Source organism: Mytilus trossulus, chromosome 8 (assembly GCF_036588685.1).
Source record: "Mytilus trossulus isolate FHL-02 chromosome 8, PNRI_Mtr1.1.1.hap1, whole genome shotgun sequence".
Lineage (NCBI taxonomy): Eukaryota > Metazoa > Mollusca > Bivalvia > Mytilida > Mytilidae > Mytilus > Mytilus trossulus.
Window position 1 is genome coordinate 43370763 of NC_086380.1, and position 16231 is coordinate 43386993.

Consider the following 16231-nt stretch of genomic DNA (forward strand, 5'->3'; position numbering starts at 1 on the left):
ATAGAATTAAAGTTAGCCTTTCCTCTTTTACATTAAAAAATATTATATTGAGATACATTGTAGCTGTTGCGTAATTGTATGATTGTATTTTCTTATTTTGTTACGTCAAATATATTAAATCATAGCTGTATATCAATTATTGTTCAAATTATATCATACATATAAAACATGCAAGACAATGGGAATAGTTCTGAATAATATTTTCAATCAGACAATTCTTGTGGTACAGTGTAGCATGTTCCTTTTAGAACAACGCACACATTATTCGTGAATCGAAAACAAAAGATCTATGTATTACAGGAAACCTCTTGCGGCTGCGAATAACAAATACACCAAAAACTTCTCAATAACTATATTTTTGGCATTGGCATTGCACAAGGTCGTGTTTTTAACTGACTGGTAATGACTTCTATACACTTAGTACATTGAATGTTGGATGTAAATGGATTGAAAATTTAGTCTCGGATACATCATATTTTTTCTTTAATTTGCTTTTGGCTTGCGAGTACTCTCAACTCTTTACGTAGTTGTTGTTGGATGTATAAATACGCTGTCACGTCAGGTTTGTGTTTTTTGTTTGATCATGGAATGGTTTGATGCTTATTGTTTTGCAATTATCTGATGAGTAAAGCCCCTTTCAAGTACGTGTTTTGTTTGTTCTTATGTTGAACTGTTACACCACTGTACAAAGTTAGAGGGAATGTTTGATGGCGGCAAACTGGTATAACCCCACCACATTATATATGTGTGCCTATTCCATAGGCCAGGTCAGGATCATATAGTTCAGTGGTTGTCGGTGTCTCCTTATTTTTATACGATTATTTCATGGTATGCAAATATAAGTTATGGCGTGCCATGGATGGTTAATGGATATGTACAAATATAATGTCTGACTTCTTGGGATTTTTTTTTTATTGTAATCAATTATCTTTTATGACGTCTTGCCATCGTTAATGCTTTGTGTACAGACGTCCCAGGATGTACAAGCAAACTTTCGGATGTCCCGAGATAATAATTGCACGAAGTACAAATATATGATTTAACGTTCATATACGGATAGTTATTGCATAGTGCATAAACATAAGTTCTGATGTTATTGAATGGTGTACAAATATAAGTTCCTACGTCCCGGTTTTTTTATTGAGTGGTGATCAAATATATATTAGACCGTTGGTTTTCCCGTTTGAATGGTTTTACACTAGTAATTTTGGGGCCCTTTATAGCTTGTTGTTCGGTGTGAGCCAAGGCTCCGTGTTGAAGGCCGTACTTTAACCTATAATGTTTTACTTTTTAAATTGTTACTTGGATGGAGAGTTGTCTCATTGGCACTCACACCACATCTTCCTATATCTATGTATATATGTTCAACGTCTCAGTATTTTTATTACAATGTGTCCGATGATTTCTGAGGTCATGGGATAGTTATTGAATGGTGTTCTGAACTTCAAATATCATATCTGACGCCTCGGGATGGGTATTGCATGGTGTATGAATATAAATTCTAATATTCCGGAATGGTTATTGCATGGTGTATGAATATAAATTCTAATATTCCGGAATGGTTATTGCATGGTGTATGAATATAAATTCTAATATTCCGGAATGGTTATTGCATGGTGTATGAATATAAATTCTAATATTCCGGAATGGTTATTGCATGGTGTATGAATATAAATTCTAATATTCCGGAATGGTTATTGCATGGTGTATGAATATAAATTCTAATATTCCGGAATGGTTATTGCATGGTGTAAAACTATCTCAACAAACTGAGGGGACTTGAATGGAAGGACATTGAACATTCATAATTCGACACACTATAGGCTGTGTCAAACTAGCAGCACATATTGGAGCCTATCAACTACAAAAGTGCCCTTTCAAATTATACCAAGCGGATAGTGCAGGCCTAACACGTAATATCTCATACACACGTCTTAGGTAGCAATACACAGTTAAGTAATAAACTCAAAATAGGAAAATAACGCCTGAACTCATACCCATTTGTAATTCTGTCGGCTTTAAATCGTATCTTGTTCCAATCCTGAATAGTAACCAGTAGTTGTCGTTTGTTTGTGTGGTTCATAATCCGTTTCTCTTTTTTATATAGATAAGACCGTTGTTTTTCCCGTATGAATGGTTTTGTAAGTCATTTTGGGGCCCTTTATAACTTGCTGTTGGGTGTGAATACTGTACTTTGACCTATAACGGTTAACTTTTACAAATTGTGACTTTGATGGAGAGTTGTCTCATTGGCACTCATATCACAAATGATATCTATAAGAGACTTTCCGCTAGAAATTGAACTACATCCGATATTTTTTTTTTTAATCAACTTTTCATAAATGGTGTTCTTATAATGTTTATGTTTGAACTATTTGCCACTGAACATATAGAAAACGAGTTATCGCAGTCAGCATGGTCAGTGCATGGAAAGACCCAGCTTCCCTTTTATTCTCAAATCCGATATTTTTTTTTGATTCAACAGTCCCGTATACAATAAAAAAAAAACCTACGTAAGGAATCAGTAAAAACTCTGGTAGTACATTTTTAATAACAAGAGGGGGAAAGAACATAGTGTACATAACAAAAATCATTTTTTGTGAAATGATGTGCTTATATTTTTGGGTGGAAAAACCAGAGCAACTTTATTAAATATGACTCAAACTCAATATTGTTTATATCCTGATACGAAATTATACCATTCAATGCATATCAGATGATGAAATACTAAATATCATAATTAATTTTTGAAGATGGTGTGACTCTAGCTTACTGTACTTATCATTGATATAGTAGCTCGATTTCTTTTCAAATATAATTAATGCTTAAAATCTTTGCTTATGTTCTTTTTGTTTTGTTTCTGTTATTTCAATTATTATATATCGTTTGTTTTTGTCTTCTCTTTAACTTGCCATTTTAAATAAATGATTTTTTACTTGATGCTTGTCTTAAATCATTTTTTTCTCTTTATGTACATGAACATCTATCTATCTATTTATTTATTTTTTTTTTTTTGTTTGATTGTTGTATGAAAATAATGTATTATTATTTTTCGCAAATTAATCCATACGTAATCGATCCAGAATGGGATTCTGTTGTTTTATTTATGGATTTTTACGTAAGAAATCTGTATGAAATAATGGTATCAAAATTGAGTTTAAGTAATTAGCCATTTTCTAACGACCTCCAGATTAATTCATTAACCCAGATGTTCGCGTGTCAAAGCGATATTTGGCACTCAAATGTTGTGATAAATAATGAACAACTATTAAAAGTTTACTAACTACATTACGTGGCTTTAGCAACATAACATTGTTACAGATATACATTAGAAATTATCAACTTTCCGTTTCCCACGCAGACATTATGGCATTTTTATAATTCTGCATCCCGGCTGGCTCATTAATCGCTGTTTATTTTAGTTTTTGGTTTTGTTTAACTGTTTTCGATATTTTAGTTTTTACAGGCCGCAATTGTTTTTGTTAAATAGTAAGAAAACTTTTCAAAAACCATCTTGAATTGTCCAAAAGTTGAATTCAAATGATTATTTTACAAAAAAGAAAAAAAAAAACACACAATAAAAAACTATAAAAACGCGAAACGTAAAAAGTTATTAACGTTTTTTGACACACGTAAAATCTTACTTGAATCCATAAGTCTTACATGTAAATTAAAACAACGAAGCCCGAGTTTGTCCGCAGCTGATTTAAAGACAAGACTTAAATGTACAATTTTTCTCATTATTGAACTTCCCATTTCGGTTGATTCTAGCATTTACCGATATTTTTTATTAAAAGCAATGAAACTATAATGGAAGTGAGGCATGATAGTGTGTGAACTTTTCAATTAAGTACAGAAAAGTGGAATATAAAAATTAAAATTGTATGACAGGCTATTAATGAAATGAGGACTAAAATCCACATAGTTCAGTACTTCTTTACACGATGCTTAAAAGTCTCGCGTGATCAGAGTCGAGATTATAAAATTGATCTGAGATATAAGGCATTCCTTATCATTTATGATCTAAAACCTCCATTAAAAAGTACTAACATACTTACACTAAATTCTAATAGTTATTGATTGGTACATTTTCGGAGCAAGAATAGGCTACCCGTGAAAAATCATAAATAATTAAAACAACTATTTGTCACACCAGCATTGTTTCTAAGGGACAAATATGAACAGTTTATATGGAAATGGACATTGGACAGAGTAGATGTTGGTTTGGTGTGGATTTTCTAGTATAATGGAAAATCATTTCACTAAATTTTAAGAATACATCGGTTAAACAACGAAAATGGATTTAGACATTTCAGTGATATCATCAACGTTTATAAAACCTCAAATGTTGAAATAAGACTGAAGTCGGTTATAACAATGAGTTCTGTAATTGATTTTTACACGGAAAAAAGAATAAAATACGGTCGGAATTCTATGTGTGTAAGAGGTGCGGCATTTTCAGGAACAAGAACACCAACAAAATCTAATATAAAATCAGAAGAATTTGCCGAAGAAAACTTGGTTAGCAGAAGCGTTTCTTTTACTAAATCTCGTAGCAAAACAATAGATAACAACGAAAACTCAAACAAAGAAAGCGAAGACTTGCGAGTATGTAAAAGTGGGAAAATATCAGATTCTCTTGCAACGAGGCGCAAGAACTTAAAAAGGTCGAAAAGTGACGCATTTTTAAAAATCAATAAAAACCTTACCTCACTCAAGACTTCGTGTTCAAATGACCAACACGTTAGAGATAACGACGACGAAAGATCTGCAAGTGCTTTAAAAAGGAGAGAATCCTATACAAGAAGAGAAATTTTGAGTGACCAATGCGCAGTGGACAGTATAAAACCCCTTAGCAAATTTAAACTGGACGTTAAAATTGGAGTGCGAGACAATCATTACAATCAATGGGCGCGTTCTAAAAGGTCAGTGTCACTTTCAGTTAATTCAAATGTTAATCGTAATGAGCAGACCAACCAATCCTCTCCTCCGAACACACCCAAGCTACAGGATAAACCACGACGAATATTAGCAGTTCCGCGCAAAAGTGACATTGCACGAAATACTACGGGAATATTAAACTTCGACAATTTCGACGTAATATTTCAAAATATTCCTGTGAACAGAAATCTACGCATTTCACTAAAAAAGAAGGCAAGTCTAGGAAATTCTGTTGATTTTAAGAAAACAGAAACAAGTAACGTGACCAACTTGCTGCAGGTTGAAGGAGCACGAAGTAAAAGCGATAAAGATGACAGCCATAACGAAATGATTCCAATACCTAAGATTTCAGTAGGAAATGTTCTGGAGTATACAGTTTGCAAAAAGAAATTCGAGAAAAGCGGGAAATTATATGAACCATGCGAACATTGTATAGCGACAGCTTCAAATACAGACGATCATTTGAATACTCAAAATGGATGCTTGAATAAATCAACAGAGATTGACGCTGTGTTAGAAGCTAACTCCTCATGTTTAAAGGTACCTCAAAGTGCAGAGTTTGATAAACATTCGCATGGTGTTGACGCATATACTGTATATAAAGAACAATCTATCGAGATAAAAACCCTGGACATTGGATTAGAAAATAAAGTCAGAACACCTCGCTCAAAATGTTTGCCGATACCAGCTGAAGATAAGTTAAAGAGTAAAGTTCCGTTAGTCCCGATGACAAGTAATGAGATTGACCCGGAAAAACGTCAACGTCTTGTCATAACAAACGACTTGCATCGACTTTCAAAAAACGTAGAACCAGCTATAACCGAACAAAAACGCGTTGTAACACCGATAGACGAAAACGCTTCAACGCCGAGAGGGAAAGACGTAGTAACGTCTAGAGCCAAAGACATAGTAACGCCTAGTAGCAAGGATGTGGTAACGCCGAGAGTCAAAGACATAGTAACGCCTAGAAGCAAGGATGTGGTAACGCCGAGAGTTAAAGACGAAAGACCAGTAAAAATCCCACTGACACTGGCCAAGAAAACTCCTAATCTAGGAACACTAAATATAGAAAACAATTTTGCTCAGATGAGGATAGAACAACATTTAAATAATCTCAGAATCAGAACCGAGTCTCAAATGTCTGCCAGAAATACCCCTGTGAAAGATCACGTCATTTCTCCAAGAGAAGGGTTTATGAGAAGTCGCAACGAAAAGTGTCATAAACAAGCCAACATCTCATTAAATGATCAAGCAGATTTTAGCTCGGGAGCCTCACTCGGACGTATAAGTGTTAAAATACAATGTAGTGCTAAAAACATGAATAAACTGAGAAATACTAATAAAATTAGTGCATTTATTCCTCTGCGTGGGATGACGGTAGAGAGGAAAATATGGAACTTACATAATTTATAAATGCAATGTTAATTATATTAGTTTACATATCAAATATAAAATTATCATTAATATGTTGTTTTATTTAATTCGCAGTATCTTTGAACAGTATGAAGGCTGAACACAAATATTTATTTTAATTTTCTCTGGCAACCAAATATCTCTAAAGAGATTTGGGTTACGGGATAGCGAAAAGTGGACAATCCAAAAAAGCTAGACACAACTGGGTAAAAAATGTAAAACAAGTGAATAATTGGCTACTTAATCATAATTAGAAAAAAAATTATAAACGCAGAAAAGACTTATTTGAATGGCACAAATTCTAGAATGCAGAACTGAGCACCGCCCCCTTTAGACCCTGTCGTGAAACAAGTGGTTATACCAGATTTGCATTTTTTTTGTTTTTCGTTAAAATCAAAAACTGATTTAAGAAAGTCCGTTCTTATTGCGTTGTAATACAAAAGTAAGGAAATGTGGATTGATTGCCAAGGAGACACCTATCCATCAAAGGTAGACAACCGTATTGCCAATATAATTAAAATATTGATCTCTGATTACGTTCTACTACTTGTGAGCCAATCTAATTTTCATTAGATTGCCGTACCATGCGTACGGCTTCCTTCAATAATGAGGAAAAAAACCATACCGTATGATCGGTTATAAACGGCACTCATATGAAAAAAATTTGAAACAGTTCAATTGGGAAAACAAACGGCCTAAATTATAAAAAAAACAATTTACAAAAAAATACAAAAAGGACAGACATGAACCAACGAAAACCATTGCATGAACTACAGGTTCCTGACAAAAAAACAATGTACGTGGACGCTCATGGCTCAGTCCAGCGGCTAAGTCTAATATTTTGGCACAATTGATCATGGTAAAAGTATGAAATTTGACACATTGATAGATATAATGATGATAATAAACATTTCAAATTGGCCGCCATTTGTCAATAGGCCATGTCCTATATGTTGGTTTGATTGGGTTGTTAAAATACAACAAATTAAAGAAAAAACAATAAAAATCAGTTTGAAAATGCTTAACTCATACAATGGTTTCAAATAGTAAATAAAATATAAAATTGATAATAGAAATGGGAAATGTGTCAAAGAGATGGATACAAATAGAAATACATCTACCAAAACCTTTGGGGGACGTGGACGCGTGCTTATAGGTGTCATACCACCAATTACTCCCTCAAATTTAGAACGTATGTGAAAGTAGGCCTACTCGGACAAAAAATAGTGCATTTGATGTCCTTTTTTACTTAAACTAACCGACAAATTGGCAGAAATGAAACTTTTGGTGAAAGAGAATTATATTAAGACCATTTTGAGCTAAAATTTACTTGTTTATGAGTTTGCATTCAAAATTGAGGATTAATGCACTCCATAGTATACTAATTTAAGATTTCCAGAAAACCAGGGGTTATTTTTAGTGGTACCTCTATTCGGAACACCTTTTCTTTTTTATATGATTTTAAACACCTATTGAAAATTGGCATGTAGAAAGCTGATACATGTAGGATTCAGGACATACCTGGTTTCTTTGAAGTTAAACTTAAGGTAAAATATTTAGAAAGCTGTGAAAATTGTAAAATTTGGTTGAACAGATAGGGACTTTTAATTGGTGGTATGACACCTTATACATCTCGATCTTTAAAACAAAATGACACCAAGTATATGTACAGATCTGAGAGTACTCGCAGTTACTCACAGCTGGTTCAAAGTCAATAACAACTTATAAAAAAACATGTATCTAAGAATCTGAATTGAACTATCAATCAGTACTCATCCATAAATGTGTTTTGCGAAAAATGTACCAACAGCTTGGCATCTTTAAAAGATAAGTAGATTTTTTTTATGTCTAGACAAGTACATCATCGGCTGCATGAAAATAATTTTGTTGTAAGGTATACAGTAAATGGAATACGGAAATATTGTCATCTTACAAAGTAAATAATTTTGTTGTTCATAGTACTTGAACAGAAGTAAAAAAAATTTTTTTACCAAACACCTATATTAAAGTCAAAGCTGGTATATATTTAATATAGAGAGCAGATATAACTATAAATAAGTAACTAAGTTACATTCCAGGGGTCGGTTTCACCAAAAAAACTTACGACTAAGAAGGATCGTTTATATATGAACAATGCAGACATGACTTGTGCAATGCCAAAAATAAAAGTATCGACGGGCAGTAGGATAGTTAAGAGCTAATCTTTTGATAAATTAGTATAATGTAAACCATAGATACATAGAGAAATCTCTATAAAGAAAATGAACGTGGATGTATATTTCTACATCCCCCAAAAAAAAATCCGTTCGAAAAGAATACCAATTTAGTTATGTTTTAATTTTAACTGATGACAAAATCGATTGTTGTACCAAATATATTCAAAGATCTAATTTCAACATTGGTAAGAACATAGTTAGTAATACGTTCTTAAAGGTTCAATGAGTTCACACGGGTGACAAAGATATCTTCCGATGAATACTTTTAGAAAAAGGTCCATCAACTTTCTGCTCAGACACTGGTGACATTTTACAAAGTCTGAGTAGAAGCTGTACGCTCTTTAATTCCGAATAAGTTGGGAAATGTATATCTTCTAGCGGGAAGGATTATGTTTGATATTCATATGATGAATACTTACTCTTTCACTCAGTTTAATTGAGGTATAAAGCTGACATGTCAGTAACTTCTAGTAGTCCTTTGTTAACTTATGTATCCGTGTCATTTTATTGACTGTCTTTTGTCACCTATTCTGAAATTGGACTCGGAAATCTTTTAAGTGAGTTTTACTGTGTGTAATGCTATGCGTTTGTATTTTCTACATTGGCTAGAGGTATTGTGGAAGGTTGAGATTTTTAATTTTAGTTTCTTTTTTTATATTTCGGAGTTTAGTCTGACATTCATTATCACTACATGAACTAGTATACATATTTTTTTAAGGAGCCAGTTGAAGCACGCCTCCGTGTGTGGGATTTTCTTGCTGTATTGGAGATCCATTTGTGGGGCTGGTTTTTTTTTGCTCTTTGATCGGGTGGTTTTCTCTTTGACACATTCACCATTTCCATTCTTAATTTAATCTCATATGCAGGTTAAGTCGCTACTCATTCTGACAAATTTAGAAAACAAAGAAATAACATCTTATTGGTAGATGCCGTAATTCACCTCTTAATATAGGAGCGAGTCCATACAAAAAGGTTAAAACACGAAAATTTGAAATACTAAAATTATAAGTTACACTTATCTAGAAACACTAAATCGTGTCCATAATTATTCATATATTTTCTTCAAATGATTTTAAAAGATGTGAGGTATGCACACTCGTCAGTCATGGCCTACACCCCTTTTACTTTTTTTACTCAATGGTTTGACATTTTATACTCATTTGTCAATGTGTTATTGTCTAATAGTCTAAGATTGCCATTTGGATAGCAGTTGCGATAAGGCTCTCGCTTACAAAACATTTTTTGTATATTACATAGTTTCGTAAATGGCTTAATCTCGTTTCCGAATAGTTATAACAAATCAGATTATTTTTTTAAAGGCGAATTCGGGTCAGATTTGATCATGATATGTTGAATGCTTAAAGTATAACATTTTTTTACGGATAAAATTGAACTTTGACAACGTGCCCTGTAAAGTTATCCAAAACATATTATGTACCTTTTTCGCATGGCGTAGCTCAAATAATGAAACAAAACACGAAAATATTATTGTTTTTTTTTCTGATTCTCGAAATGCCTTTTATATAATTATATGTAGAATTTAGAAACTTCAACAGTTTTATCTATTGAATAAACGTGTACTTCTCATTTTAGTTTTCTTAGCTTGTATATTTGTTTATACGAATTAAGAAGTTGCTGTAAATGCAAAACATTATAATATATATATATATATTTATATCAACACAACAAGTACTAAAACACAAATGTTTAATTGCGTAGATTATAATCTTGATCTTCTTATTTTTAAGTACTTGTAATGTCTGACGCACATACAGGTAGGGCCAGTCTAGAAATCGATGAGATTATCCCAATAACCGTTACATTCTAAAGGTGTTGCTTGTCATATATATATCTATATCCTATTAAGAAGCTTAATCTCGAAAGCAAGACTAATGGTGATTAACAATATTTGACATCAAGTGGTCATGGAGTAGACTTAGTACCATATTTGTACCTTATGACACTTCAGAGTTTGACTATAGAACTAAGACAGTAATCCACAGACTAACAGACTGTCCACTGTAAACTTAACACAGTCAAATCCACAGTTTGTAAATCAGTCCTTGTGCACTCATTCACCTTTAATTGTCAGTTTTATTTTTCAAAATCAAAATTGATTGTTGACTGAATGCGTGATGAGAAACTTCTTGTATGTTTAAGATTGCCTTTCTCTATATCACAGACAAATGTCGTAACTTTATGCGCTCATGTATTTTGTTGGAACTTTTGAAATAACTTTCTTTTTTTTATCTATAAAATATCCGTTCCAGCCTTCAATCGAAATGTATTCGTTGCTTTCTAACAAATCTATCCATGCAACTCCAGTCATAAATATAAATGTATGATGGCAATAAGAAGGGACACAATATTGGTAGTTTATAATGTTCCTATATTGCCTGATTATTGTGAATATACTATAGTTCTAGTGGTATTCCTCAAATTGGCATTGTTTTAGAACGCCTAAGTGACAAACATGTACTGGTCGATTTTACGGAACCTGCAGTTATTGGTGGGAACAATCTGCTTGTTTGCAGTGACGCATAACTAGTTGCTTGTGGTCTTGTATTCTGCGCTGGAAGATTTGCTATGAATTTTTTGAACTTACGATTAGAGTTGTTTGTCCTTTTCATTGCATTTCCCCCTGGTGCTGTTTTGGCGGAAGTTGTTAGGTTTCTAACAAAGTCTTCCGGATCGTCTGTTAGGATGGCTTTCATTTTAAATCTCAATAAAGTGTTTTTGCCGGAAATATTCGATTTTATTTTCTTCAAAATGTTCCTAGTTACGAGAACCTCATGTCTATCTTTTTGTGTTCTAATATATTTATCATATTTTGTTGAATTTTCAAGAGGCCATAGCTCTTTGACCTCTTCTACAACCACTTCCGGTTCTTCTTCGACCTTCTCATCGTTAAACTTTAAACGTGAATATTTGACAGTCGATGAAATTGGCATTAACACCCCTGTTGGTATGAATACAGACTTTTTACGCTCAGATCCATCCAAATCGTTTTGAACATTTTGGACACGCCCCTGAGAATTGCTGACATGGGGTAATTTTACGCCATCTTTATTTCCACCAACTTCATCTTCTTTCTTTTCGTCGTCATCTTCATTCTCAGATTCGTGGTTTTTGGTATAATTGATTTTGACAATTGAAACTGGTGGTTTTTCGTTTGTGTCTTCAAGAGCTTTCGTTATGACTTCATCATACGCATGCATCGTTTCATTAGTGGCCTTATGTTTGCCAAAAACTGTAGAAAATCGTTGTGTGATAGTTCTTTTCTTTGCTTCAAACGAACTTATTTCTGTTAATGCGGCTGATCTGTACTGGTTTACTTTTTTCTCCATTGTCTTTCTATGAAATTCGTTACTTCTGAATATGGTCTCACCGGTTCTACTTTTCGACACGCTTAGTGCGCCTTTCATGACTTTCGTTATTTCTAAAGTCTTCCTTTTATCATGGGAATCGCCTATGGAGTATAACCCCGAAACTTGCTTTTCCATGTTCATGTCTAATAAAAAAAATTGTGCATGCATAAGTAAAATTGCATGAAGGTATTTAGGAGCCAGACAATTTGTTTGTCCTTCCCTTTTTTTAAATCTGTAAAAAAAATCTTTTAAATTTCAATTATGTTCGTGTTTGCTTTTTTTTTTGGTGTTGGACCGTTTATTTCGGTATCCTCTGCTAGTATTTATATTTCAGGCATAATAGTTACCTGTTTTAAGAAACATTTTCAGACTAAACAAGTATAATAGACTCTTTTTGAAAGATAGACACGAAAATGAAGTACTTCCAAGTATATGTGATCCACAGCATATTGTGAGCTGTGGTCTACGATTCCCATTTCAGTGTGCAAAACAGTAAATTTTTAAACGCTGATTGACTAAAAGGGTGAAAACAGCAATTAGAAATAAGTACATACAACAGAGGCGACAAAAAAAGCTCCTCCAAAATAGACTCGATCTCTTAATGTTTCTTTGTATTATGATAACGTAAAAAACATCTAACTGTTTCTATATTTTAAAAGCAATTAATAAAACGAAATAAAATTAAAATATATCCAATTTAAAACAAAATCATACATTTACACTGGTGTATTCTGATGTAGCTATAGCAACGCTGCCAGTACCTATTCAAAAGTATTTTTTTATTATATAAGTTAATTTACGAATTGTAAATAATAGTTTTCAAAGGTACCAGAATTATAATTTAGTACGCCAGACGCGCGTTTCGTCTACATAAGACTCATCAGTAATGCTCAAATCAAAATAGTTTTAAAGCAAATCAAGTACAAAGTGAACATTGAGGTTCCAAATTCCAAAAAAATTGTGTCAAATAAACACATCCATTATTATCATCTTACCTTTTTTTTCCAGATCACTGTATCCAGGTTAAATTTTCTAGACTTGACCCGAGCTACCCATTCTTATGTTTAGTTAGGGAACATAACCACCGACTTAATCAGGAGAACAAATCTTTTAATATGTAAACTATTGTATTAAGAGGTCAGGTTATTGTTTAAAATCTTGTGAATATTAACAACTTTCAAACTTAATCTATCGGCTATAATCATTGATGTATTTACATGCCAGATTAAGATTTTCTATATCTCAGAGAAAATCTCAGAAAAACAAAAATCAATAATGAAATTCCGAAGTTTTTGTAATTATTTCATTTTCCGCTTACCTTTTTCTCTGTCTCTAATGTTCCATTAGAAAATTTAAAACTCTGTGGAATGTCTGACAAATGTACTACTAATTTTATATATTGATTCATTAACCACAAAAAATACATCTCGACAAATGGGATGCTTTAGTCCGGGGGACCATAATTTGTATGTATTAGTTATAATTGGCTTTGAACTATCTGCTGCTAAGAAGCTGCAACGGTACTGTTTGAGTCTTTTACTTTCAGTGGTTGTTGTACTTACAATCAATATAAGGGTTGAGAACGTGTTTATCTGCGTCACGAGTTCTTTATTTTCCTGTCCAGGTCGGGAGCCTATAATTAAGTGGTTTTTTTTAGATTGGTGTCTGTCATACTAGTATTTGACTTCAACAGTTATCTATCAATTAATACTTTAGCTGTGATTTGGCAAAACATTTTAGAATTTTGCTACTGTAATGCTCTTCAACTTATTACATTTTTATGCCTATATTTGTATTTTGATAGTGAGTCTTTGTAAACAAAACGCGCATCTGGCTTACAAAATGATAAGTCTTGTAGTTACAAAGAATTTCATAATTACACGAAAATATGCGTTTAATACCAAACTAGGTTATATTTCACATGTGTGTCTTATTTCAGACTAGTCACCTAGCAGCATTGTGAAAAATGAAAGAAAGAAATGTATGCAGAAAATTTTAGACATTAACAAGTTATTTATTTTTTGTCATTGAAATTAACAAAGTCATTGGTTAGTAATGGAGGCTGATTTTTAGTAGTTACTGTTAACTTAGAATATTTGATGACATGTTATAAAGAATCTTGTATGTTGTGACCGCATGTTAATCTCAAAATACTATTTCTATTTTATAAAAATAAGAGATGTGGTACAATTATAATATATTGTCAATGATACAACCATCGAATAAGCGGATATTGTCCAAGTCACTGTATTTCCTTCAACCATGAGGAAACACCATGCTGGCTGTAAAAGACACGCATGAATATATGAAGCATATGAGAAAAATTATAACGGCATTTTATAACAATTGTAAAAAATGACAAAAAGTCGAGTTTGTTCTCTTGATAGATATTTCAAAACCATGTTCTCAATACAAAGGTGTATATCTAACTTAGGATTATATCGGACGTAAACAATTTTCTTTTTGTTTACATCATTGATAATCCTAAATCTAGCTTTATAATATTTTCTCTAATTCTTAACCGATTTATCCTCAAGTTATCCTGACATGTTGTTAGTTTTATTTATCCAACGTGTGGTTCGTTTCAGTGATCTCAGTTCTTCATTAGTCTAATTTGATATTTAATAAATAGTCTTACACAAAGTTTTTTTTTATCGGATTTCATTAGTTTTGAACTTGCTTTGTGTAATTGCGAGTACCCAGGTCTGTAATTTATATCTTTGTTATGGTTGTATCATATATATGCTTTAAAATTGCTAAGTGTAGTTGCGAATACTCCCATATATCTGTATTTTTGTATGTGTTTTGAACTTGCTGTGTGTTATTGCGAGTACTCTCGTATATGTACTTTTATATTTGTTGATGTTGGTATGTACTTTGAACTTGCTTAGAAGACTTGCGAGTACTCCCAGATCTGTAGTTTTTTTCTTTGTTGATGTTTGTATGTGTTTTGAACTTGCTGTGTGTTATTGCGAGCATTCTCAGATTTGTAATTTTTGTCTTTGTTGATGTTTGTATGTGTTTTGAACTTATTTTGTATAATTGCGAGTACTCTCAGATATGTACTTTTTGTCTTTGTTTATGTTTGTATGTGTTTTGAAATTGCTTTGTTTAATTGCAAGTACTGTCATATCTGTATTTTTGTCTTTGTTGATGTTTGTATGTGCTTTGGACTTGCTTTGTTTAATTGCGAGTTCTATCATATCTGTATTTATGTCTTTGTTGATGTTTGTATGTACTTTGGACTTGCTTTGTTTAATTGCGAGTTCTATCATATCTGAATGTTTGTCTTTGTTGATGTTTGTATGTACTTTGGACTTGCTTTGTTTAATTGCGAGTACTATCATATCTGTATTTTTGTCTTTGTTGATGTTTGTATGTACTTTGGACTTGCTTTGTTTAATTGCGAGTACTATCATATCTGAATGTTTGTCTTTGTTGATGTTTGTATGTACTTTGGACTTGCTTTGTTTAATTGCGAGTACTATCATATCTGTATTTTTGTCTTTGTTGATGTATGTATATGCTTTGGACTTGCTTTGTGTAACTGTGAGTACTTTCAGATCTGTAATTTTGTCTTTGTTGATGTTTGTAAGTGTTTTCAACTTGATTTGTGTAATTACGAGTACTCTCAGGTCTGTAATTTTTGTCTTTGCTGATGTTTGTAAGTGTTTTCAACTTGATTTGTGTAATTACGAGTACTCTCAGATCTGTAATCTTTGTCTTTGTTGATGTTTGTAAGTGTTTTTAACATGATTTGTGTAATTACGATTACTCTCAGATCTGTAATGTTTGTCCTTGCTGATATTTGTATGTGCTTTGAGCTTGCTTTGTGTAATTGCGAGTACTCTCAGCTCTGCCATATTTGTCTTTGGTAATGTTTGTATTAGTTTTGAACTTGCTGTGTACTATTGCGAGTACTCTCATGTGTGTACATTTTGTCTTTGTTGATTTTGTATGTGTTTTGAACTTGCTGTGTGTTGTTGTGAGTACTCTCAGATCTGTACTTTTTGTCTTTGTTGGTGTTTGTATGTGTTTTGAACTAACTTTGTGTAATTGCGAGTACTCTCAGATTTGTAATGTTTGTCTTTGTTGATGTTTGTATTTGTTTTGAACTTGCTGTGTTTAATTGAGATTACTATCATATCTGTATTTTTGTCTTTGTTGATATATGTTTATGCTTTGGACTTGCTTTGTGTAACTGTTAGCTATATAGTACTTTCAGATCTGTACTTTTCTCTTTGTTGATGTTTGTTTGTGTTTTAAACTTGCTGTGTGTTATTGAGAGTACTT

The 16231-nt window shown here is 32.6% G+C and overlaps 2 protein-coding genes across 2 annotated transcripts; one reads left to right on the forward strand and one right to left on the reverse strand.

The window, feature by feature from the left end:
* The first annotated feature begins 4052 nt into the window (after nucleotides 1-4052).
* On the forward strand, nucleotides 4053-6354 carry LOC134727689 (uncharacterized). Its single transcript, XM_063592071.1, has 2 exons — nucleotides 4053-5857; nucleotides 5906-6354. Exons 1-2 carry the CDS (start codon nucleotides 4378-4380, stop codon nucleotides 6352-6354), a joined length of 1929 nt encoding a protein of 642 aa, XP_063448141.1. The 5' UTR covers nucleotides 4053-4377.
* A 3962-nt stretch (nucleotides 6355-10316) lies between these two features.
* Nucleotides 10317-12079, reverse strand: LOC134681926 (uncharacterized). The gene has a single exon (XM_063541553.1). The coding sequence runs from the start codon at nucleotides 12077-12079 to the stop codon at nucleotides 11006-11008; it is 1074 nt and encodes a 357-aa protein (XP_063397623.1). The 3' UTR covers nucleotides 10317-11005.
* Nucleotides 12080-16231: the final 4152 nt, after the last annotated feature.